Raw genomic sequence first — 26,407 nt, forward strand, 5'->3', positions numbered from 1 at the left:
GCGTGGGACAAAGAAAAGATTCTGAGTCCCCTTGAGGAATCGAACCTCAGACCTTCGGATTCCGCGCTATTGTTATTGTTAAAAAGTTCAGATAAAGATAAAACATGACCTTTTTTTGTATGTTACTCGCTTGACTATTGACAAACTTGTCGAACGCGACAATCGACATCTCTTTACCGGTTTTTTTTATTTGTTATTGTTAGGAAGGTCACAAATAGACTCAACGGAACTTTAATTGAATGTTACTCGCTTGAGAACAAACCGATTCACAGCGGGTACGAATAGACAGGCTACGAACCGTCCGTGGGTACGAAACGAATGATTACCAAGCAGACAGTGCAACGCTGCATTTTTTTGTTATAGAAAGAACAATGCTCACTGTGTTTTTGGAAACAAACACTGCTTTAGAGTCGTTACTCAAACGTATTTCAATTCTGACTACTGGTATATGATCGTTTTTAAAAGTCTTCATGGTGTTGTTGGAAAGCAACACCGCTTTAGTTTGATTTAGTGGTAAAGTTTCTCAAGTTTACGAAACGTCCGTGGGTACAAAAGGGGTGAATACCAAACAAACAACCTTTGATTTCGTGGTTAGAAACGAACAACGCTTTTGGAGTCGTCACCCGAACATACTTCGATCATCATCCCCATGGTGTTTTTGAAAACAAATAACGTCTTAGTGATAAAAATTTCTCAGCCTAACAACCTATTTACAACCTATTTAAGTCTGACCTTTGAGGTATTTGTTTCTTCAGGTGACTTGACCTTTTATTTCCGGCGACTTGACTAAACGTTTGGGTGACATGACTTTGGGCGATTTGACCGGTTACCGACATGACGAGCGTAAAAGCCTCTCACCGTGAACAGTGTCGGTTATATTAGGGGAGACATAATTTCATGGGTGCTTGATGGGGCAAGTAGCTGGGTTTCGGTCTTGCATAATCGTAGCCCGTGCCAGGCTGAAATGGAAGGCGAACGAAAGAAAAAAGAGAAGGCTGGGAATGAAAAGGGGCGCAAATTTTTTTTTTCCAGGAACGCAAAAACGCCTGTACTCAGTTTTGCGTCCCTTGTCCCCAAACCAGAAGGGAAAATCTTCAAGGCCAAGAACAAAAATTACCGAAATACATTTGTCTTTAAACAGAAATCATATTCAAAATTTTCTTTTTGGGGAAGATTAAGCGAACTCACTTGCCAAGTTGTTACCGGTCAGTTCAATAAGCCAATCACATTCAAAGTTGTGGCTTAAATCAACCAATCGCATTCGAAGTTGTAGTTTAAAGCAAATTTTCTATTTCTTTCATAACTTGGCTGTTCTTCTAAACTCGTGATAAACAAATCGGACTCCCACTGCGTGGTCGTCCGATTTGGATATCACTCGGCGTATGATTTCAGACCGAATTGGACTCCACTTAGTCCTGTTTCCATCACTGACTGGAATCCCTTGGAATTCTAATTAAGTCGTCAAGGTCGAATGGCGTACGGTCAAAATTGGACAGAACAGTCCAAACTCAGTAAGAACCCCGGACACACTCCCTCACTCGGCCTTGGCGCGTATTTGTGGGATCTTGAGTCCTGGATAGGCCAATAGTTCGTCAGCTGGAAAATCACTTACAGACTCCCCGAGCCGACTGACTCTCCTTCGAATGAATAGGCTTTTTTTCGTCTATGACGAAATCAGATGGTATGGTCCGGAAAAGGAGTGAGCGTCCGAAACCGGGTGGAACTGTCATGGGAATTAATTTTAGTTGCTACCAATATTTTTTTTCTACGTGTGAGTTCAGTCTATATTAGCCCGCTTAGCTGGCAATTTCTCGTGCGCTCGATGAAAACGACGACGAAAACTTTGAGCTCTAGGATTCCCAGAAGTATCCTTCTTGAAATAAAAAAGGTCAGCCAATTACAGACTGTTGCTCGACGTTTCCCTACAAGTTAAGTCCCAGTTAGCTTTCATCCTCTCCTTACATCTCCTCTGATTTATCGCGGGCTCTAAATGGTAATTTATGCATAAAAAAATGGCCACCCGAGAGATACGTAATAAATTAGATGAGCTGAGGCAGTATCGCAAAGACCGCGGCCGACACGACCGCGATGCGAGAGAGCATTGTTCTTCGGTAAGAAAGAAAAGAAGAATGAACCCTGATTTTGTGGAGAAATGGGACGCTGCTGCCTTAAAGGTAATGTAACAGAAGAGTTGTTTTAGACAGTTTTGCGCGGACTGTGGCAAATGAAAAAGTTAGAAGTTTAACTGAACCCCATATTTTATCGGCACCATGTAAGCGTAAGCAGGAATCTTGTTATTCTCTTATAATCATGAAATGTGTTATAAAAAGAGTAGTGGTGAGGTGATTAACCAAGATTGTTGCATGGTGGATTTGTCAAATTCAAGCTTGTAAGCGGACTGTTGCCCGTTCAGGTCGAATAAACACATCAGAATAATCACGGCTTCAAACTCGCGTGACACTATTTCAGGTCTCAAGGGACGGCTAAACATTCGCCTTCACAAAAGGAACATGTCTTATCACAACGTATCGAAAGTGATAACCTACCTCATCGGGAACTTGTTAATTTTTTTTTTCTTCTTTATCAAGGTGAATTGATTTAGAATCTGGCAGCGATTTCTTCTTAGCTTTTAACACTTGAAATACATTGTGCAAGCTCTTTACAAACAATTGGACGATGTAATGTTTGAGGTTGTATGTGTACAGAGAAATACATACACACGTCTTTCTTGCCACAAGTTAAGATATTTGGATTTAAGGCATGTTGGTGGTTAATAAAATCGCACTGTAAATTAAAACATTTTCACCCAATTTCCTGTGTAATTAAAACTCTCATCGACTTCGTATATATTATAGCATCAACTGAAATGCTCACGGTATCAATTAGACTTAAAGCAGAATTGGTACTGTTCGCGATTAGGTTCTTCTGGCAGACCCATCGTTTCTTTCTTTGTCATTGATGTCAAAATTACTAAAGTAGAGTAATTTGAAGGAAGTCGAAACGGCTTAAAAAAAGAAGACGTTTCTGCCTCGCTCTGACTTGTTTATGTATTGTCATGTCATCTTCAGCTGTTGTATTGTTGGTCTGAGTGCGCTGCTCCACGTTAAAGGCATGACAGGTTCACCATTGCTTCTCGTTCAGACCCTCTAATTTATAGTCTATCAGCTCTAGGCAAATCGTTTTGCTTTCGATACCCTTTTCTAGGCATTAAAACGAATTCGTGAGGTAAATAATTCAACTAATACACCCAGCGGCAATACAGCTCTCTAAGATTGTTGTTAAATATATCAAGCTTGTTTTATTCCACAAACTACTTAGCTTCCGTGTTACGGTTCCTCGTTCCAAAGCAAAACAAAATTAGTTTACATGTAGCTTTCAGCTTTTTTTTTGATATCTTTTCTGTAAATGATGTTACTGTTGAAACTAAAACTTTGCCGAATAGTAAGACAGTGCGTGTTTCAGCTTATATTGGAAACCTTCCGGTTTCGTCGAGTTGTCGTTGAGCGTTTTTTCCTTATTTGGCCAACTTAGTGAAGTTGCTTTGATTGAAAAAAAAAGAAAGTGTAAGTTTTGATTGCCTGTGGTGACCAGTGCAGGGTTGTAAACATATTTGAGTTGTTTGTTCTGATTCACTTATAAACTACTGAATCACATAAATTTTTAGCTTTTGCAACCAACATTATCAATTTAGCTATAATTATTTATAATCTGTTAATTTTACATGTCCTCCAGCGTAACAATATTTTGATAAATCATTTCCTAATTATTTCAAGGGTAGGTTTACTTTGGGTGGTTTGTGTGCCTAAATTATCTAAATTGTCAGATAAAGATGTCATGTACATATTCCTTATTAAGGAACAAGTGAATTTTTTAAGTCATGTGGAAAAAAGACTATTTAAAGTTGATAATGCATATGTTCAATATAAAAGCTGTCCTGTGGTTAAGGAAATTACATTTGCATTTGAGTATACCCACCACACACATGTTCTAAAAGCACTTTTTGTGTATTCAGATCAGCCAACTTGGATAAGAATAGCAAATTACTGTTTACCCAAAAATGCAACTGAGGAGCTACAATCGAAATGGTGTCCTGTATCACCTCAGTTACCGGAAAGAGAATTAATAAATAAACTGCCATCTAGAAAATAACAAAATGGCAAGTTATTGTTTCTAACCCCAGGTTTTGTGGTTAAATATCACATACAATGCCTTGGTTGCATAGCGTGTTCAGAACTTTGAATTAAGAGTTAAGATAAAAGCACTTGATGTTCAACAACATGTTTTCAACAAGATTCCAAAGCTTAAGAATTGTCTGTAAATGGAGAGGTGTTACATAGAGAATTGAAACTATTGCCTATAGGAGTTCTCCTTATTGGTAAGAAATATAGGAAGAGAAGAATTTGAATAAAAAGATATTGTTTACCCAAATTTCAACGCTGTATTGCATGCACCAATTTGGTATTTGGCCATTTCATAGTAAATGTCAGAAATGAGGTTACTTACTTAATCTCATTATGTGAAATTGTGCTGGATTCCTAAACAAATGATTGCCACAGTAATTAAGACACTTGATTCTCACAAAGCCTCTTTCCACCAAGGAGTAAAGATGGATACTAGCAGACTGTCTGGGAAAGTCCTGAGAAAATGCTAAGGGTTAACCCTGTGATGGACTAGCACTCTATTTGTTTGGAGTGCCACTACCCCTTGTTATTTTCTTCATGCTGCTGAAGCCAGCAAATGTCCCAGTGCTCTGGCAGTATTGGTCTTCTGGCTGATTCATAAAGCTGATTCTGTTCATCCACACCTTACCTTACATGCCCTAGTTGTGTTTACCCAGTAGAATTGTTTTCACTAATTCTTATATATTTAATTGTTGTCAGTGATGATTTTGCTCCATTTAAAGATTATGGGAAGTGCTTCAAATATATAAATATCTTTAGAGCTTTAACTTTCTTCTCCAAGGAATTAGATGACTCAGCAATTCAGGAAAAGATTGACCACGAGGCACGCATACGAGATGGTATTGTCAGGTTGTTGGCTGCCTGCCATGAAGAGGTTCAAGCACTGGAAACATCAAAAAATCTTCTTACAATAAATGCTCGTATCCTGGCACTGATGGGACTGCTGCAAAGACACAGAGCAAAATCTGTGATGCTGAGAAAAGGATCCAGGTACCTTCAATAAAATTTGGAACAATTAATATAACAAACAGTGTACCATTTAGTTGCACCATAAAAACAAAGATGTTCCTCTCTTTGATTGTCTGTGACTGGGTTTTCATCCAGGCTTATTTCTTTGCCTGATCTGATCTCCCAGACCTTGAGTGAATCTTTCAGTCTTCCATATAGATTGGCAAACCTTCAAGTTAAAAGTACATTTTGATAAGTATGTCACGATTTAAGATTACGTTCAAAATCCATATTTCAGATTATAATTTTCTTAGATTTTTAAGGGTTATTGCCACAGTATAATAACTACTGAAAACAAAAAATTTCAGGGGCATAAATGCTACCTTAAATTTAATTCCCAATTCTGCAAACCATGTACTCTTACCATTGAGGATCACTTTGGAACTAGCTGTAACTTGAGACCTCAGACTAGGAATATGCCTTCCACACATAATAGTTTGGATATAGATATGGTTTCAGAGAGGTGTATGGGACCTTGCATTAATGGTTGAGTGAACCTAGAAAAGCTAACCAAAGTCTTCCTTGTCTGGGGACTTTTCACAGATTTTATGAGAAAGTGATGAGGTTGGTTGTTAAGTGGAAAAATATAAATGCCCTGGGCATGTGGACTGTGCCTTTTGTGTCCTACTGAGTTTGCAATGGATATGTAAGCAGTGGCTAATTTTACCTGTTTGTGATCTCTAGTTCATCATTTCCTTTTGACTTGGATGATAATGCATCACCTTGCAAAGGAATACTTTCTCTCTCAGGTAATATTTTTTTTAAATTCATGTGTTAGTGATCTTGAGAGGGATACACTATAGACCTGGCTCTTGCCTAAAATGTATGAGTATTTAATCTGGATTTAAGCTGGATTTTGGAAATGTTACCTGGACCTGAGCCTGAACCAATTCTCCACACGTTATGTATTTATATGCTAATACAATGTGGTATCTTTCTCTCTCGGTATCATGGATCATTGATACTAACAAATGATGGCGGCAGTACTTAGCAAATCAGAGTCAGTTAACAATATGTGATGACTATAATAATGACAAGCTAAGCTGCATGTACAGCTAGATAATTAGGTTTTTTCAACTGAGTTGATGATGTAAATTAGCCACCGCACAGAGTTTCTAAGCTGACATTTCAAGTGCTAGCCCTTCATCAAAGCAAGTGGAGGAATGTGGGTGGGGAGTGTGTTTGTATGCAGAAAATTGAGCTATGTTTTTGGTGGGAACACTGAAACATGAAAAACAAGAATAAATTAGTTCTAGTGAAAAGCATAACATGTACAGCTGTATTGGTAGTGTCCTATTCCCATTGTCCATTGTGTTTGTTTGATCTAAATAGTGGGCTCCCAGGGAATCAATTTTGTAATTTTGAGTACATTTACTTGTTTGATTCCTCAGACATTCGTGTGCCTCTCATGTGGACTCAAGAAGATCACAATAAAACAAAAGCAGGTATAATTATTTTGATTATTATTATTTTTGCTATTATTCTCAAATCGTTTCTACAGTTTTTCTGGTATGATTGAAGTTTCAATTTGTCACATTTTATCACTTTAGATACTTTTACATACATATCATCTTAGACTGAGTTGCACTTAGTCCCGCAGCAAAAAAAAAGTTTTCATGAGCACTGAAGAAAACTTTCTTCACTATGAGGGAAATCAAAATCTTCAAAAGTGAAGGAAGTAGAAATTGCTCAACCTCCCTGAGTAAGGGCAAGGAAAAAAACTGCTTTAAGTTTTAAAATGTGTAAATCATTCTTTCAAAGACCATAAAATGGAATGGGTATGTAAATTAACTCAAATGGTTCATCATTTCCTACTATTTTTGTGCAAGATTATCTCTGAAGTTTCCTGAATTTCAACATTTTCTTTCCTAAAGTGATCATGATGTTTTGGTCAATGATTATATATTTATAATCCTTAGAACAACATCTCTATTATGTGTTCTGCCTACTGAAGCTTGATGGTCAAGTTTTGGACACAGCTCTTATGGAAACAGATGAGTCAGAGACAGACATTCCATTTGACAACATTATTGTCTTGTAAGTTCTGTTTTATTATAATCCCTCCTCTTTGACTCTGCCTTGCAGATTTTACCAGAGTTTTCAGACAATTATCCTGACCCTGTCTTCAAAATTAAGCTGTCTGACTACCTGCCAGAGTTTGAACAAATGAGTTGTTTGTCACAGTTAATAGATTAAGTTAATAGATTACTTACTTAGATTAATACAGTTAATAGATTAAGCATACTGAGTGGGCCATGACTCGCATGTACACTGCACTCAACCTGTCAACTTTTACCTCTTCACTTCCTCAAACCAAAGTCTCACAATTAAGGAAGACAAGAATCTTTGTATTCTCATGGAGGAATATTTTTAATTACATGCAGTCATCTTGATGCATTGCAATATCTCTATTTTACTTCTTAAAGTTGAATGTTGTACAGTAAAATTTGATCACCCTCCACTTTATTTAGTGTTTAATTCACCTTTTTTAAGTGGTGGTCTACCTGTTCCTTGAGCTATGTGTGATGATGGTATCAGATTAAAACCAGTGTCTGAATTGTAATTTTTTTTGTCCAATCTTAGTGAAAATGTGAGCCATGACTTCAAGCTGGATATAGAAATTTACTACACTGTTTCATCAGATAATGCAGCAAACAGAGCTTCAGGAGTGAAAAGGCCATTACGAAGAACTCAAGCGGGCCACGAGGTCCCCAAATTTATACTTGCAGGGCATACACAACTGACAGTGGATCACCTTCATCAGAGGATCAAATCACATGACCTCAAAACAGGTACAGTGTATATGTAGGTAATTTAGTGTTAACAACTAAGTTCAAAACGTACGTTGACCACCGTAAAGAGTTTAAACGCTGACGTTTCAAGCGTTAGCCCTTCGTCAGAGCGATTGACAATCGCTCTGATGAAGAGCTAACGCTCGAAACGTCAGCCTTTAAACTCTTTACGGTGGTCAATCTACGTTTTGAACTTAGTTGTTAACTCTGAATTACCTGTCATACTCTCCCACCGACGCAGCACCACAGTTTCTTGAGAAACTTACCCCTTTATACAGTAGTATGGTTAGCATTATTGTCAGGCTTGCACAGCTACCATATAGTTTTGTAAGAAATTTTGGCAGTAGCGGTTTTTGTAACACATCCCTGACCCAGACTGGACACCCAAAAATCAATGTTTGGTGAATTTCCTAGATTTACACTGAGTGTGTGTGTGTTGCAGATAATATAACTGTGATGAGCGATTGGGTGATTTGGTTCATGCCGTAATGTTACGCGAGTTAAGCGTGGCAGTTTTGGCCTTCTACTCTCTTCAAAAACTATCAGCTCGTGTTTCAATGATTAATAACAATAATAATAATAAGCTTTATTTCAACTGATAAGACTAATCAGCAATCTAATAGATTGGCTGGTATGAACTATTGATCAGCATGATAAATATTATCAATCAAAATCAAAGGAGAAACCCTATAAAGAACTAAAGTATGAATTAAAATAACATAAAATATATAGAAAAGCTAATACTTATTTTAAACTACATAAATGATTAGATTTATCGTGTTCTAAAAAATATTCAAAAACTATCGCCTTAAATTTAGATAAAGACTGTATCTCTCGAATGTCCTTTGGTAAAAGATTCCACTCCCTAGCAGCAGTACATTTAAATGACGTTTGACCCATTTTGGTCTTTGTAGCAACAATGTTCAATAAGGTAGAGTCTCTAAAATCTCTGGTATGAAAGGCTGATCTCTTAAGGAGATAGTTCTCTAATTGCTGTGCTAATTAAGTCTTAGGAATCTACGTCTACTCTCCAATGATAATAAGGAAAGCTTACTACGCATTTCTTGAGAACATGTATTACGATTTGTAGAGAGGATAGTACGCATGGCCTGATTTTGTAACCTTTCTAAACGCTGTGAGTTGTTCTTTCCACAGTCCCCCCATACGATACAGCCATAGTCTACTATGGGTAATATCGTTTGTTTATAGATATTTAAAAGCACCCTTTGACTAAGAAAGGGTGCAATTCTATTTAATATCTTAAGCTTGGGATATATCCTAGAGGCTAAATATGTAATATTCTTGTTCCAGCTAAGAGTATTATCTATATAAACACCTAAATATTTGAAGTCTTCACACTGTTTCAGTAGCCTCCCATCCATAATGATTTGTAAGTCTGGAGCATTTTTCACTGCGTCTTTTGATCCAATCAGGATTGCTTCGGATTTCTTGTGATTGCAGATAAGACCATCAGTACTGAGCCGATCGGTAACTCTTCCAAGATCTTCATTTACATACTGTTCAGCAATTTTAACCTCTTTAGAGCTGGTGTGAATTCCTGTATCGTCGGCGTACAATACAATATCACAGCTATCACAAACGTCTGAAATGCTATCTATATGAATATTAAATAGAGTCGGGCCTAGCACAGAACCCTGCGGTATTCCATAGGTAATCGTCAATTGTTCGGAATCAGTTCCATCACATGAGACAAACTGGAGTCTTCCAGACAGATAGCTTTCAAACCACTCATGTTCCTTGCCAGTCACACCATGTTGAGCAAGCTTCTGTAGCAAGACATTATGGTCTACAACGTCGAAGGCTTTCTTTAAATCCAAAACGCACATACTACTTTTTCTGATCTGTCAATAGCCATTTTCCATGAATCTACAGCTCGAATTAGGGCAACCATAGTTGATGAATGTTTCTGTTTTATCAGACCAGCTTCTTGTGCATAATTAACAAGGGCCTTATTTGTAAGAGATTCATGTATCTTAGAAATACACGGAAGCACAGATATTGGTCTGTAATTATCGCATTCTGCCTTTGACCCCCCCTTAAAAACAGGACTTACTTTTGCGATCTTCCATGCAGATGGGTATCGGCCACAATTGTACGATTGCTTAAATATCTTGGTTAAAGTTCCACTAATGTGGGGTGCAGCGATTTTCAAATACTTAGCCGAGATGTTGTGTTGCCATATACACATCTGAATCCAATAAAGGTTTAGGTAATAGGTAATACCAGACTGACGTTCTATTTCGCTTTAAGGTTTGGTTGGAGCAAGCCCTTTAGCATCCACTGTATCTACTGAGGATTCAAACATGCCAAGACTAGCTTTATGGGGCCAGATTTGTTGTCGTCTTGCTGCTAGACCTGCTTGTGTTGAACAAGTCCGTATGGATGGTTTTCTTGAACTACAGGTACGGTCGAGTAATTAGAGCCTGACACCTTAGTACTCAGTCAAATATAAAGCTGCTGTCGCTGTAATTAGGGTTTCAAAAGAACCAAAGAAATTAATCCAATCTACATGTATATCTTCATGAATGAGAGTAATTCTTCTTGATTATCGGTGCAAATACGTTGTAAGTATAAAAGCCTCACCACAAGTTTAGTTGAAAAACCCCTGCTAGTACATTAAAAGAAATTTTACTTGTGGCAGGTTCTGTTTAGATAAACACCACAATTCTATGTTGATTATTTTCAGAGAATGACTTGCAGTCAGTTTTCATGGTGTCGGCTCTGGTGTGTTTTGAGACATGCGACAATCAAGTGCTGGGACTGTAAAGAAGACTCCAATCACAGAGATCCCGTAGAATGCATAGAAATAAAACCTGTAAGATGCGGTATCGCTACATATACATATTTAGTAAACGATTCTGTACGTCTCATCAGTGACTGTATTTATCGAGCCCTAGACTTATACTTGTGGATGTAGGTTACCGGATACCCTCAGGTGTCTTACGCCAAGACATATCTCGTCTTCTCATCTTCCGTTTAGCGCATAGAAATAAAAGCAAGCTCTGCATTTTGCTTGGTTCTCAAAATGCTAATCAAGAAACTGAACCTATTTTTATGATATGGAGTGGAAGAAACTGTCTGATCCTTCAAAAACGTGAAACACGTCAGGAGGCGTCAGCTTGCAAGCTATTTTTTGCTGATCGTGCGTTTTCACACAATCAACCTCCGAAACTAAACCATCAATACAGCGGACATTTCAGTGATTGCAAATTTTTTAGGCTAACATTACAAGGTTACCCACGACAAGACAAAATTATACATAAAAATGATAAAACGGCAGTGAATTCAAACGTACAAGAAAACTGAAAATATATCTGTCGTTTTAATAATCATTTATGTCAATGTCCGTCGCCAGAGTTATTTTTGTAGAGTAAAGTTCTCTAAATGCTATTTATTGATTTGTTTGTTGTTTTTATTCAGAAAATGGATATTACAGACACAGTGAGTCCCACCTTCCATCGTCGCCACATCCTAATACTTACAAGTCAAACACCCGAGAAGGAGCCAGTGTTGGCGTGTAATTCGGACGAAGAGTATGTCCGCTGGAGAGATGCCTTACAGCAGGCTATTCTGGATGTGACAGCTTGGAAAGTTTCCTGCAAACAAGACATGACTATTGTTTACCCCTCAGTGCATAAACTTCCTCCTGTGGAGACAAAAACTTTGTACGACTCGATACAGGTCACACTGTCATCAACTGTTGGTTAGTTTTACTTGTGAGAAGATTCTCTTTAGACGGAAATTTAATTATTTTAGTTCTATTTGGTAACTTCCTGGTACGTATGCGACTGTGAATAATCAATGATTATGGAAAATTTAATAAGTTTAACCCTTTAACTCCCATGAGTGACCAAGACAGAATTTCTCCTTCCAATATCAAAACAATATAAGGCAGAAAAGTGATGAGAAAAAATAAAAATATTAATTAAGGGATTACCAGTTGATCCAATACCAAATTCTCCAAACCAACATCACGAGAATTGTATGATAGACAGTAAGGAGAAATACCAATGACATCTTAAGAGTTAAAGGTTTAATCAGGAAAACGTCAACGGGACAAAACATTCGATCAAGGTTTCAGTCGAAACACATCCCGCGCTAAGTGCATTCAAATTTGCATGAGGCCTCTTGGTTTTGTCAATGTACACAGTTTGTATGGCTGAAATTTAGTCCAAATTGTTGCTATATCTTTTCTCAGCTTGCACTCGGTTGTTTGAAAACATGGTCAGTTATTTTCCATGTATTAACGTTCTTCTTGATGAGTAGAGCTCTTACTAATTTTTCGCTTAGAATACGTAGTGCTCGTTAGCCTTCATAAAAATTATTTTTCTGAAACAAAAAAAGAAAATTTCGGTGAATATTATACGATTTTATGCACCAATCGCGACCAGACAGCCATAGAAAATTTGTTTTGCACTGTAATAGACTGCGTTTGTCATCAATGTTTCCCTCAACAGAACCTTGGAAAGCAGTTGACAAACGAGTCCCTCTAGAGGAACTGAAATCAGTACCAGCGGATTCACCAAGCATCGAATGTACGTATGACATCTGGCAAAGAAGAGTCCCTGAAAATAGAAGCTTCAGAAAGGGAAAGAAAAAAGGTGTGGACGAGAATGTGTTGAACTATGAAACCACAATTTGAATCTGAAGACCTCTGCTGGACGTAAAAACTCCTGATTGTTTCGTGGATCAAAAGAACCCGCGGCTTCAACCCACCTGTTTTACTTTCTTTGTTATTATTAGCTGAGAATATTTGCAGCGCTCAGGAATGAAATTTTAAAAATATTACAGCTTGGAAGATTCATGATTGAGCTCCTGAGTGCTGCCTTTTGTTCTTTTCGTTAACAATGTATGTTGTTTTATCAACAAAGAAATGAACCATATTGTGTTCTGGTTATTTGTATAAAAGTAGCTTAGTGTAATGGAGATAATTGTTTTTGGATTTGAATATAAATGTAAACTTAATTATATAAAATATATATATTTAAATGGTTAAAAAAATTGGCTGAATGTTTCTCTGACTGGACATCAACTAACTTGATGGTGGAGTTTGGCCGCTCGTTACGTGGGAAATGATGGCAGCTTTACTGGTACCAATGAAAAAACGTTAAGTTACATGACAATCCAAGCTATAATTTTTTTTACTTTTTGTGACCAATCAGATAATAAAGATTTTTGTTACAAAGTCTTGAAAGATTATGAGCCCGAGGTGGAATTCTGTGCCTTTTTTTAAACTTATTTTCAAGTTTGTTTCTTAGAGCAGGGTAGTGAGAGAAAGTAAAGTCATTTATTGCTGACCAAACTTAGATTTTAAAAAACTCCTACGTATATGAAGTCACTCTCGCTCTCGATCCAACTCCCTCAATAGAACACGACTAGAACACGGTCTGGTAATGGCGGACATTTAAAAACGACATATCGTGGGTAATAACTCGGCCTACAGCTTCTTTGAGATCCATTGGTTTTTTTGCCAAAAATGAGATCGGACGAACGAGAACGAACAAACGAATAACACTGATAAAAAAGTGTTTTTATCGCGCTTGTGATGACAACGTTTTTAAACGTTACTCGTGAGACAAACGATTAAAATAATTTGTCTTACGAGTAACTCTCGATTTTTCGTATCAACCTATCCATCGCTATTTTGACTGTACAGTGACCGTCCTGTGAAGAACGACTAAACGAGAATCACAGTTTTGTGTCAGGAAGTTACACGTTATAGAAGCAAGTACCAGCCATGGTCAAATACATTCTCTTGCTTTCCTGTTACTCTCATCCGACTTCATGTTGTTACAAATTTTATCATATAGAAGTCGTCTGCAGTTTTTTTCCTATCTTTCACAGGAGAAGTGGTTTTAAGTCGTTTTAAAGCCGCCATAAACAGACATTGAGTGTTGTCGTATCCCTTGTCATGAACGAAAAGTAATTTAATAAACGGGAAGTCAAAATTACGACATAAGATACATATCGTAGTCTCAAGGTCTCATACCGGATATAAATGTATTTTTGACATTTTGTACCGTCTAGCACCTTCACTACGGGAAATAAAACAGGGAGAGCTAAGAAGAACGGGGAATAACCAACGACGAAATTCAACAATAACTTTTAAGGTGGACATTGAGTGCGATGTAAGGCTCTGAAAACTGGTTATGCTATCAAAAGACTAGTCTCTTTAAATGGGAAGCAAGAAGTGCCCGTCAAGCCAACCTGGGGTTAAAAAAGTTGGACCTCTTCCGTAACTGTAGAAATTCACTTAGTTACCAAACGGATGACATCAGTTCTCATCCGTAATTCAGTTGGAGGCGGTTTTGGTTTCCAGCTGATAGAACTCGCATATTTGAAACTGAAAGAAAGAACAGGTCATTCCCCTTCTAAGATACAAGTCATTTTTGTCTTTTGCTGGGGGAAGTCAAGTCAAAACATATTCCGTTTTCAAGCTCTCTGCATATATTGTCTGAAATTAACAGTTTTGCTCGAGGCTCTCCTTAAGTGGTCTCTTGTCGTGCATTTTACGGCAATGAAATAAAAAATGTTATCCTTTAGAGTTTTTGCCAGGAATAACCGGCCGTACTGAAAGATGATTTTCTTTTTCTTTAGAGAGTCAAGAAGGTGAAAGTTATCTTTAGAGATGACTGAAGCTTATTTTTATAACACACTGAACTCCCCACTACAGTTTTGGCTTAAGTCTCCTCGGGGACGAACTCATACATTTGAGAGAGAAAAAGAAAGCTTTGAGATGGAAAACTATTCACTCTTAGAGCCTTTGCCGGGAGTTACCCAGTAGTATTATATAGGGGGGGCTTTTTTAAAAGTGAAAGTTAGGAAGGTGAAAGTTGCCTTCAAAGGCAAAAATTAATTTTGGAACAAATCGAACTTAATTTCCATATAAATTCCCTTTTAGGAGTATTTATATGGTGTGTTTATGTTAACGCTAACTTTTGAAAGTGAAAGTTGGGAAAGCGAAAGTTGCCTTCAAAAGCAAAAATTAATTTTGGAACAAATCGAACGTAATTTCCATATTAATCCCCTTTCAGGAGCATTTATATGGTGCGCTTAAGTCAACCCCAACACTTACTTAATTGTCGACCGTCAGTAAGTAAGCTGATCATGACAATTCCAGAAGCAACTTGGATCGATCTCCTTGATGAAAGAACACCACATTTAATCGAGGAAGTCGCACCAACTAAGCTGCTATACTATTTGAATTTACCAAAATGGGATAAAGAGAAAATCACTTGCGAGGAACGGAATGAAGGACCCGCTTACGCGACAGCGACTCTTCTCGACAAATTAAAGAAACAGAATGGACCAGAGGGCCAAAAAACATTTGACGCGCTCGTTAGAGCTCTTAGAAATATCGGAAATCAACAATCAGCACTACTGCTTGACCCACACTTTAAAGGTAATAAATATACTATGTGGAAATTAAAAGGTAATCATCTTTGAAGTAAAAAGTTGCTTATCAAATCACCTTTAAATGACGCCAGCTCAAGGTATTCCAACTAAATTGCAATATACAAATTATCCTTCTAGTTCCTTCTGCTTTAGAGGAAATCGAAGGTGAAAATTGCTCTCGACTCGGAATTTTGGGTACAGCAGCAGGTATGTAAAAGATGTAATAAGCCAAGTTACAGTTAGCCCTTTTATTGGTATAAAACTTTCAGTTAGCCGCTCTGTGGGAAACTCACACAAAGAGAACACGCCGTTGTGCTAAGCTTCCATAGTAGACATGGTAATCTGTTTTAAAATACTCAGACGAGGACTTTTTATTCCATTTTTCAACAATACAGAAATTGGCGTCAGAATCCGTCTAATGAACGAAGAAACAAAAAAGTATTGCGAGAAACTGGAGAACGAAATCTGGAGAAAGTTTCAAGACATCCGATCGGAAAGCACCCTTCAACTGCGTAATCAGTTGCATGCGGTAGGAAACGTTCATAATTGTAAAAAGAATATTTGAAAGATGACAAGGTACATGACAGTTGTTCAGGAGTTTGATATCATCGAAGTATTTTACGCTGCCGTTGAATCTGACACATTACTTAAATAAGGCGCCCTTACAAATGTTCCTCGAGTTCAAAAAGTTTCTGAAATAATTTTTAGGCAAACTAGGTATAAAATGTTTATTACTAAGGAGTTGCTTTGCACTCGCGAGTTGTTTTTAAACAAAGACTGGCGAATTCACTTGGACCACACTGAGTGTAATGCGTGGAGGCCCTAAAGTGACCTTTAGCGGTCCTGGCGGCAACGCTGAGGAAGACGTCGATGAAGAGGTATTCATATTTTTGGTTAGAATTCCGCGAATGATTGGATGTGTTTACCGTCCCTCACAACGCCACACCTCAACTTCAACACAACGTATGTTAGAAGCGTTTAGCTCCAGGTGTAAATTCAAAGAATCTACCGTCGGGGTTTCTGTTCTCAGTCCACGCCCGAGCTGATCTACTGTTCATTAGAACCTCAGCTTCTAGTAATTTCCTTTGCTAAATCGAAACGGAGATATAGATTGGAGACGTGATTTGAGCCTTACCGTTTAATAGCTTTTGGGGAAATGGGCACAGAATCGACTGTTAAACATGTTCGAAACCGTTACACGTTGTTGTAGAACATGAAAATATCAATCTAAAGCTTTGGTTTCTGACGCGAACGCCCCATATTTTTTGAGTGAACGTAAATTGATTTGTACGTAAAACGCGGAAAGTGTCACTGCTTTAGCGTGAATCAAAATGAAAATCGGTACTGGGGATTATGATGAATTTTTCCTTCCTTCATGAGTTTCCTTTGGTAAGCCCAGGCTTGTTTCCTCACCACGGGTGCCTTCCATTCGACAAAAATCATCGCCGGTTTTAATATCTCGGACTATCTGACAAACTGTTCCGGAACTTCTTCTCGGTTCCTTTCCATTTCAGACCATAAATCACGAAACTTTTGGCTTAATGTAAAGCCCCACGTGTTATAGTGTAACCACGACATTGACGTTGCTCAGAATTGTCTAATCGATATCTATTGATTTTAAATCAATATTTATTTTGATTCATCATATGATGTGTTCCTTTTTTTTAATTGGGAAAAACTTCACCTGCTTATCTACCTAACAGACTTACGGGACTCACCACAGTTCAAGATTAATTAACTTCATTAATTTCATTGATACAACAGATGATCCGTATCAAATTTGTTTACACAGATAAGCACCACTATTTTACCCATGTGATGTATCTTACCAACGCACTCTCAATTTCCTTATTCCAGGATTTACCAGAAGGCGCAGCTTTCTCAGCAGTAATTCAAGAAACGAAAGATAAGTTGCCAGCTTGCAAACTTCGAGTGTCTCAGAAGTCAGCCGCTGATCAAATTTGGGAAGATTATGGCAATGGAAAGCTGAGGGCAATTTTGAAAGAAAAATTGCTTCATGGAATAGGTGCTGATAACAATCATCTTAAAATGAGTATTCATATCATGGAGGAGGAATATGAATGGGCGTGTAAAACTTTGGCAGGTAGAATCTTTTTTCCATTTCTTTGGTCATTTCAATGTGATTTTTGAAACTTCTGCTTGCTTTCTGGAACTTGAAGAAGGTGTCATATATTAAGTTGATAACACTTGGACACGACAGTAATCTCAGAATTCATTGAAGTTGTTAGCAGTGGTATGAAATACTGTCTGTAAACTATCGAGACGCGAGATCAAGCAAAGCGCATTACACCAGCAGAGTTTCTTTATCGCGCCAAAGAGAGGCGTTTAAATTTGCATTATGTGATCACTCGTTCAAGTTGGTCAAATTTCTTTTTTTCAGGTAGTAATTCAACTGAGCTTTCAGACGAAACGCAAAAAATGAAAAAAGTACGCATTCCTCCAGGTATGGCGATACTCCTGTATTCTAATCTCTGATTGTTTTTGTTTTTTTTTTCGCCTGAATATGTTAATCTAATGTTAAGTTTCTGATTACCCTTCACATTCAACGTTTCCTTTTGTTTTCATCTCACGACTCAAAGATAAAATTTTCTCAGTTTGACATTTCCCTTACAGTTTTTCTCGACAAAAGCGCAAGTCGGAAACTTGAACTACGTTCATACCAACAAGAACTTTCAATCCCTGCGTTGAAAGGGAACAACTGCATCATTTGCGCGCCAACAAACAGTGGAAAGACTTACGTAGCACTTGCAATAGCTATAGCACACTTGGCAAAGCTGAGAGCCAAAGCCGCAGAGAACAAGTGTAGGACACCGGCATCTACTTCTATACCTCGCAAAAAGGTTTTGTTCATTGTGAACAAAGTTAATCTGGTTCTACAACAGAGGCAGCGATTTGACTACTACTTGTCCAACAGGTAACACGTCTTCATGCTGTGTAGTAATTTTTGTTACGTTACGTTTGAACTAGGAAGGAGTGGGGAGCAATATGTCATCAGATAGAAAGGCAGGCAGTCTGTCAATCAGTCATTGAGTCAATCAGTCTGTTAGTCAGTCAGACAGACAGACAGACAGGCAGACAGATTGTCCGTCACTGAGTGTGTAAGTGTTTAGAATTTCAATGCATTCCAACCTATAACTAGTTCCTCAATCTATTGCCTGGTGGAAAGACTTTAAAGATTAAATTACCTACAACGCAAACGATATAAAAGCTTAGGTCCCTTTCCCTTGGCATTTCTCTCTTGACGAGGAACCATCACAAGATTATTCCCTTGCAATAACTTAGGGCATATTCTCGTGGTTAGTTGATAGTATTTGTCATAGACAGGTTGATTTTGAGAGTAAATTTTAAAAGTCACACATGTTATTCATTTTCCTAGAGTTGACGGCCATGATGTCACAGACATATCAGGAGCTAATGCTCAGGACAAACAACTTGACGAGATCACTGAGGAAAATGACGTCATAGTTCTTACCGCCCAGATCCTGGTTGATGCTCTTAAATCCAGAAGAGTCAGTATCACCGATTACTCTTTACTCATATTTGACGAGTGTCATCACACAGATAAGGGCCATCCGTACAACGACATCATGCTCAAATACCTGGGGATCAAGTATGGTTCTCGAGGTGGTCAGGAACTGACTCAAGAGAGACAAAACCTTCCACAGATCATTGGGCTGACGGCTTCCTTAGGTGTTGGAAAAGCAAAGAGCAGGATTGAGGCCCAAGATCACATTCTCCAGTTGTGTTCAAACCTTGACTGCTCCGCAATTGTTACTGTAGAGAAACATAAGAAAGATCTCCAAGGTTTGTCCACCGTAATGGACGAAAAGTTACTAATATAATGAAAGAGTTATCATCAGTGTAAGGCCATAACACCATGCAGTACTTGAAGAGAATCAAATGATGTCCGAACTCTTTTACCTGAGCGGTAGAAAATGGGTCTTCTATTGACTTGATGAGGGATAATACAAGACATGCATAAGGGTTTCAATCGTGATATGTTATGATACCATTCAAATAACAGCACCGATACGCACGCCTTAGTTTACCTAATTGATGTCTTTTACGGGGTTTAGTATTTTATTTCCCCAAAATCCACAGTGTTAGTCACCAGTTTCGAATAATTTTTAAATACCTATGTGTCTCCACCGAAATCTATGACGGCATACTACTCTCCTCCACAGCTTAGTCACGTCGAAAATCTTGAGGCGAGGTTGGTCTGCTACTTAGTTTTGTTGTGACATGGTAACCATAGTGTTTGATTCTAAAAACGATTGACAAGGGATTCTTCCTTTAGCTTCAGAGTCAGCATAGTAAATAGCCTCTTAGTCACGTTTTATCTGTATCACGAATACTGCGATTCTAATTGCTTGACTGTATATTCTGTTCCAGGATTTACCGGGAGGTGCATACGTACTTGCCACGAAATAGCGAATGGTGAAACGGATTACTTCGATGAAATCATGAACGCCGTCATGGTAAACATCGAACAAATGTTGCCAAGGTTATCTCGACGAAATGGTACTCCTAACGACAGGGGAGGGCAGCAGTATCAGCAATGGCTAAAGGAACTAGATCGAGACTCTGTCACCCACAAAAGCCGTGAACAGTGTACTTTGGTTCAACACTTACAGGTGTATAATACTGCTCTGGCTATCAAGAAATGCTGCCGTGTCAAAGATGCACTGAAATACGTTACGGAATTTCATGACAGACAAAGGGAAGACAAATTTAAAGATATTGATCGAAATTTAAGGGCTTTGTACCAAAAGGTAAGATTCTATTGCTTTACCTGTAGCTACGGTTCATTTTCATGGCAAACAACTTGCACTTTTGTGAAAATCGCAAAGAAAGCTACTGCTGTTTCATTAAGAACCTTTAGTTGGCTTGGACTACACGTTACTTTACTCTCACTTCGGCTTGCTAGGAAACGCTGCTTTGTATGAATATTTCTTCTTTTTAATCTAACATCAAAAGAATTGTAATGATCACCTAAACTTCATAACAGCTAAATCTTTTTTCTAGTAAGAAGCTGTTCCCCACTTTCCTAACCAAACAATTTCTTTAATTGTTCTTACGAGTATTGGTATTGCTTGTTATGGGTGTGTCGTATCGAAACTGGTGCGATTGAATTATTGCCTACCCATGGTACAATTTTGGATCAACTCGTTTATAAAATTAAGTTATGATGTCCTTGAAAAGGTGAATTTGACAAATGTTTCCAAATTCCTGTTTAGGCCAGGGAGGATCTCGACCTCAAGATAAAAGAGAAAGGAGAACTTAGAAACCCAAAACTTGAGGCTGTTGCCTCATTATTGAAACAAAAGTACCAAGCATGCGTGGAGGAAGGAGGTCAACAAACAGCCAAAGGAATGCTCTTCACTAAAACCCGTGAAAGTACCAAAGCACTGAAGGCCTGGCTTGATGAGAACCCCGATCTAAGATTTATTAGGGCTGAACGCCTTGTTGGTACTGGGAAAGGAGAGGGTCCGTAACTCTTCCCATACATTTATCTTTTATTTATCAGTTTTCGGTAAATTAACCAAGCGGACATTGTATTAATAACTCTCGATCGAGGAATGTACCTAAACAATTATGCTTAACATCTATTCGAGAATGAGATAATTATGGCACATGCACTATACGAAACCTGTACGAGATTTGAACCCATAACCTCTACGATACTAGAGCAGTGCTCTACCAACTGAGTTAACAAGCTAAATGGGAGGCCTTTCAGGTCTTATATTCACAACTGCTTAAGTAGTGTTCATCACTGCGAACATCGCTTTCATATTCAATTTTTTTAAATCGCAGTTCTTTTATATGATTTGCATATATTGATTCATGACTTCACGGATTTATTACAAACCAGCACAATGACCTACTCCCAGTTGGCTTGTCAGCTCAGTTGGTAGAGCGCTGCATTGGTATTGCAAAGGTCATGGGTTCAAATCTCGCACAGACCTGAATTTTTTCGGGCCCCATTTTCACTACTGCTTTGTGAGTTTTCAGTATTGTGAAGATCGCTTTCATATTAGCTCTTAAACCGCAGTTCACATGTACGATTTTCATATATTCACAGTCATTAATGATTTTCCACGAGCAAAATAAATATAAGGTAAATGGAACCAAATATGAAGTGAAACCACTCATTGGCTCATTGGATGAACAGTTTTCCTTGATGTTTGCAGAATCATTACAACTTAGGAACCAGTTTAGGGATTGGTTTAGGGATGGTTAGACAGGTCTAACAGACAATAGAGTTCTCCTTTAAAATGGACCAGTCTGAGCACCTAGTTCTGACTGTGGTAAGCACCCCATGAAAAAATAACTATCTCAGATTACTTACATTGAGGTCAATGGAAATAAAACTTTCATTTATACAAATTGTTTCTTTCCCGTACAGATGGAATGACCCAGTGTCAACAGGAGGAAGTCATCGCAAATTTCCGCAGCGGCCGGGTAAACCTTTTAGTATCTACTACAGTCGGTGAGGAGGGAATCGATATACCTGACTGCAAATTCGTCATACGTTATGACGTCAGAGGTAACGAAATAGCAAGCGTTCAGTCCCGTGGGCGCGTGCGTGACAGAGAAGGACAATATGAAGTAGTGGCAGGAAAAGAAACTGGTGTTATCGAGAAGGAAAATCTAAATGTGATCAGAGAGGAGATGATGGAGGATGCAATTAGGGAGGTCAAGGCAATGAATGTTGACGAATACAAGGAAAAGGTACATCCCTTCTAAAATATCAATGAAAAACGGTCTTAACATCAGTAAATGTTGCTTAATTGAAAGGAGCTGTCCCTTGTAAAAGGAAGTCAGGATGAAACAAATAGGTAATGAAAAATATTTATAAATTAGGGAAGAAAAGAAACCTGATTTTGTTATGGGCGTGCATGGTCCGTGTCTCGCTCGTCACATTTCTTACGATATTTCTCCAAGAGAAGAATCGTAATCGTTCGATAACTCGGATCTTTGTAGGTAAGTGAGATGCTTTACTAAGAAAGTCGTAAAAAACGTCTCCCCTTTGAAGTTTACTGCTGGATTAGGAAAGATATTCTTCTGCCCTTTCAAAGATTTTAGATCTTCAAAGGAGAACCATCAGCCAACGACAAAGAAAAGAAACGATCAAGAAATATGAGAAAGGCAAGAGGCATCAAGAAAAAGTAAAATTATTTTGCCGGAAGTGTCAAGTGTTTGCTTGCAGTGGAATTAGTATCCGATGTATAAAGGAAGCCCACCATGTGGTTATTGACCAAGACTTTCCTTCGAAGTTTTATTTTAAGAAATCCAAGTCTCCCCGGAAGATCAATGACATTGAACTAACAGGTTGGTAAACTTTGTATCTGAGAAGCTGTTCTGTCCTTTTCCTTTGAAAAGGAAAAGGACAGACCATTTGTATTCATAGATAGAAGGAACAAACAAGGTAAAAAAAGTGGGATCCTTAGGCCGAGACCCCTTGAATGATAACTCTATCGCTGATAAATTGAGATAAATTGAGACTGATTTATCAGAATTTAAAGCTTTACAATTCCAACGTTTGAATTCAGTTTGAGTATGACTGACACCTTATCTCGACTCCTGTCCCAATTCATCATCCAAAATCTCCACTGAGCCCAAGCAAATATTTATTCTCCACTGAACAATAAGGGACCTCAGTAAAGAAAGGCTTTGAGGCTATCAGGGTGATATTTTTACCATTTTCTAGCCAATGTAACATACTTGCGATACAGCCCTGCTGGAGAGCCATACATGATAATACGCTTAAAGAGCAGCACCGAGTCTTCCAGTATAAAGTATGCTCCAGTCATACCTTTCTAACGAACCTATGGTTTCCTTAGGGCCTTTGCACTGCCAAGACTGTGATGCAGAGTGGGGTGTGATGCTCAAGTATAAAAGTAAAGAATTACCTTGTATCAAAGCATCCTGCTTTGGATTTGAATTTGAGGAAGAAGATGGTGGTACGAAAACGTTCTCCTTTAGAAAGTGGAAAGACGTCCTCTTCAATGTAAAGGGCTTCGATCCCAGTGAAACACAGACTGAATTTGGTAGTTTAGATATTCCAGAACTCAGTTTAGATTAGAAAGGTTTTTTCTGAAAACCAAAAACTTAATGAGTAAGCGACTACTCTCACTGTTATTTTTATCGTTTTTACTTTGTGCTTTCCAAATTGGGAACCAATTAAGACCATCTTTTACATCTGAAATGGCACTTTCTCATTTTCTGGAAGACGACCAAGCTGAGGTCACTCAGATAGACAGAGGTATTCATTCTCTATAATTTTCAAATTCTCAATGATCTTGAAGCCGTAAGCTGAGGCTATAGACTTTTTGTGTCAGTTACTTTGAATTTGAGCACAACCCTAATGTTAAACAGGAGTCCTCTTAATGCACGTGACTGCACTGAAGAATATATAATTTTCCTAATCTTAAACTTTGCTCTGCTACCAGCTAATTTGGCCTTTAAAAAAGTAGTGGCCGAAAAAATAATGTAGGCCGGAAAAAAGAGGTCCTCTGCCCTGCATTTTATTAATATCAAATGTATACTTACACTCTCTATAGAGCTTTGAATTTCCGTGATTGAAAAAGGCTAACGTCAGTCGGATATTTTTATCCTATACGGACAGTTTCTCGTTGTTATGCTGCATGGAAAAATTTATCACCGTTCTGGTGACCTGGTATAAGAGGAATTGAAGCCCTTTATAGCGGTATCAAGAGTAAAAAATAGACCTGGAAAACAACTCGTCCACTTTTCTCAAGGAAAATACTTTTCATCAAAAAGCAAAAATGTACTCCAAAAGCAAAATTAAAGAATAAGTGGGTAGTGACGGAGTTCTCATGACAGGTATTTTTGTACCATACTATTGCTGGCCATCGGTTTATTACACAAGAGAATGATGTTGTACACATCAATTGTTCTCTTTTTGAGTAAATAATTTTGACCAGATTGCTGAATCTTTGCTGGGTCCCAAACAAACACCAATTATTGGCCCAGTCGTTCACACCTTTGATCCACAACACTGCCCGAGGCCTGATGGCTACCAGTAAACGAACAGTCTCTTAGCTGAGATCCTGCATTAGACTCGGGTTTGTGACGACCTTTGCGTACAAGCTTGCAAGGTTTACGAAAGGCTCTTCTATAACAGCGATTAAAGAAAGTGTAAATAACTGGATTCAGACATGAGCTTCTGTACTCCATCCACTTGATAACGTTAAACAGCGAGCTTGGTACTGGACATGACTGATCGTAAGCAAAGCAAAGAATGATGGCGAAAAATGGTCCCCCACAAATGACAAACAAACCAATCAAAAGAGCGATTTTCTTGGCGACTTTCACATCTCTTGCATAGCTCCTGCCTCTTCTTAAAAGGAGGACTTGCTTTCTCGCAACGAGGTAAATCTTTACATACATGACGATCATTATAAACAAGGGCAAGAAGAAGCTAGAAAGGGCGATGAAAAGCATATAGCTTGACTAAGTAGGCCAACTCGCTAACCGCAGTCCTGAGACTAGTAAGGAGTATAGCCAAACAAAAACAATCATGCCGATTGCTTGCACGGAAGTCATAACATTTTGGTAGGAAAAGGGATCTCAAATAGCTGCATGTCGGTCGATTGAAACAGCTGTAAGGTTCATAATTGAAGCGCTCTCGCACAAAATATCCATACAGTTCCATAAAATTCTCAACTCCTGACTAAATAACCATTGATTTGCAGTGACCTGCGGAGCACACCAGAAAGGCATAGCTACCAAAGTAACCAAGATGTCCGCTGCACTGAGACTTATGACGAAATAGTGGCACACAGTCCTGAGTTCCTTAAACAAGTAAAAGTTTATGCACAAGAGAGAATTCCTAATTAACGTGCTGATTATTAGAAGACTTCCCAAGATAGCAGCCAAAATATTTCCATAACTGGGCTGCACGGCTGCATCTGATTGGTTGCTAGGGTAAACAGACTCGTTCATTTCCCACCTCTGATTATTACACCTGCAAAATATATCATTTTTGTCATAATGTCGTTTCCGGTGATGAAAACGACTCTAGTTACTGCATGAAATGCCGAATTGATTCAGCGATCGTGCACTACAGAAAGACCGTTCGCAAGCTATATATGAATTCCCATTTATCGGTTTGTTCACCTCACACAATGGGATGTACAGAACCTTGGCCTTACACAGCTGACTCGTTTCTTTTTGAATAAAGTGACGGCAACTTGTATATTTAGTTAACGTGTTGTTACTTTTCTATTAAACACTGCTGTAGCTGACACATGCGTGTCAGGATGAACTTTCCGCCATCTTAAGCTTGGAAAGGAGAATCTATTAGCAATAACAGAAAAACCCAGTCAGGAAGAAATTATAACTCACCTCTAAAATGATAAATTTCCGCAAATTTTACTGAAAAGAAAATCGTTAGGGCTATTAACATACGAATCATAACATCTTATGAAAAATATACGAGTCCCATCATTTTGGTGTCTTCGAAATGCGACCAACTGTATTGTCTAAGTCAGAAATGTTTAATATTTGAGGATAAAACCATGTTTCAGTGCAATAAACGACTTGGTTCGATATTTTAAAATAACTTATTATGGCGTTGGGCGTTGTTGGCTGTTGGCGGTGGGAAGTTAATTTGTATTTCGACACATCAAATTTAAAAATGATTGGTGAACTGCAGCTTAAGACGACTTTGCGGCCTTACGAATATTTAACACTGGGTTGCCTTTTTTGCAAAACAATGATTGCCTGAATGACAGTGAAAGAGTTTTCCAAATCTAAAAAGTTGATCTGCATATGCAAACTCCTGTTCACCTTGAAATCATTGCTTTAGATGTTAAATTTTGCAAATATTGTAAAACATGATTTTTTTATGAGTTTAGGACGTGATGTTAAAACATAATTCAGTTGTCCTTCTATGAGATAAAACGATATCATATGCAAAGCGTTTTACCAAGCAAAACTGAATATTACCTTAAGGAATTTAAG

At 38.2% G+C, this 26,407-nt stretch overlaps 2 protein-coding genes and 1 pseudogene across 4 annotated transcripts; 2 read left to right on the forward strand and 1 right to left on the reverse strand.

Annotated features, from left to right (window-relative positions):
- The first annotated feature begins 2,012 nt into the window (after positions 1–2,012).
- Positions 2,013–13,181, forward strand: LOC131772581 (rhotekin-like). Its single transcript, XM_059088519.2, has 10 exons — positions 2,013–2,174; positions 4,963–5,171; positions 5,874–5,938; positions 6,581–6,634; positions 7,109–7,226; positions 7,773–7,981; positions 10,253–10,404; positions 10,689–10,817; positions 11,423–11,705; positions 12,460–13,181. Exons 1-10 carry the CDS (start codon positions 2,013–2,015, stop codon positions 12,642–12,644), a joined length of 1,566 nt encoding a protein of 521 aa, XP_058944502.2. The 3' UTR covers positions 12,645–13,181.
- Positions 13,182–15,073: 1,892 nt separating this feature from the next.
- On the forward strand, positions 15,074–25,276 carry LOC131772591 (ATP-dependent RNA helicase DHX58). Of its 3 annotated transcripts, XR_010718877.1 has the most exons (14): positions 15,074–15,404; positions 15,536–15,604; positions 15,793–15,926; positions 16,174–16,275; positions 17,255–17,501; positions 17,799–17,861; positions 18,032–18,332; positions 18,795–19,222; positions 19,811–20,190; positions 20,656–20,905; positions 21,825–22,150; positions 22,498–22,750; positions 23,263–24,814; positions 25,138–25,276. XR_010718877.1 is itself a non-coding variant. In XM_066172717.1 (13 exons), exons 1-13 carry the CDS (start codon positions 15,110–15,112, stop codon positions 23,502–23,504), a joined length of 3,090 nt encoding a protein of 1,029 aa, XP_066028814.1. In that variant the 5' UTR covers positions 15,074–15,109; the 3' UTR covers positions 23,505–24,860. The 3 variants fall into 3 exon arrangements, 1 of the variants encoding a protein (XP_066028814.1); XR_010718878.1 differs by lacking the exon at positions 16,174–16,275; XM_066172717.1 differs by lacking the exon at positions 25,138–25,276 and having other exon boundaries at positions 23,263–24,860.
- LOC131772574 (alpha-1A adrenergic receptor-like) lies at positions 24,330–25,387 on the reverse strand (annotated as a pseudogene).
- Positions 25,388–26,407: the final 1,020 nt, after the last annotated feature.

Source organism: Pocillopora verrucosa, chromosome 1 (genome assembly GCF_036669915.1).
Source record: "Pocillopora verrucosa isolate sample1 chromosome 1, ASM3666991v2, whole genome shotgun sequence".
NCBI classification, from domain to species: Eukaryota; Metazoa; Cnidaria; class Anthozoa; order Scleractinia; family Pocilloporidae; genus Pocillopora; species Pocillopora verrucosa.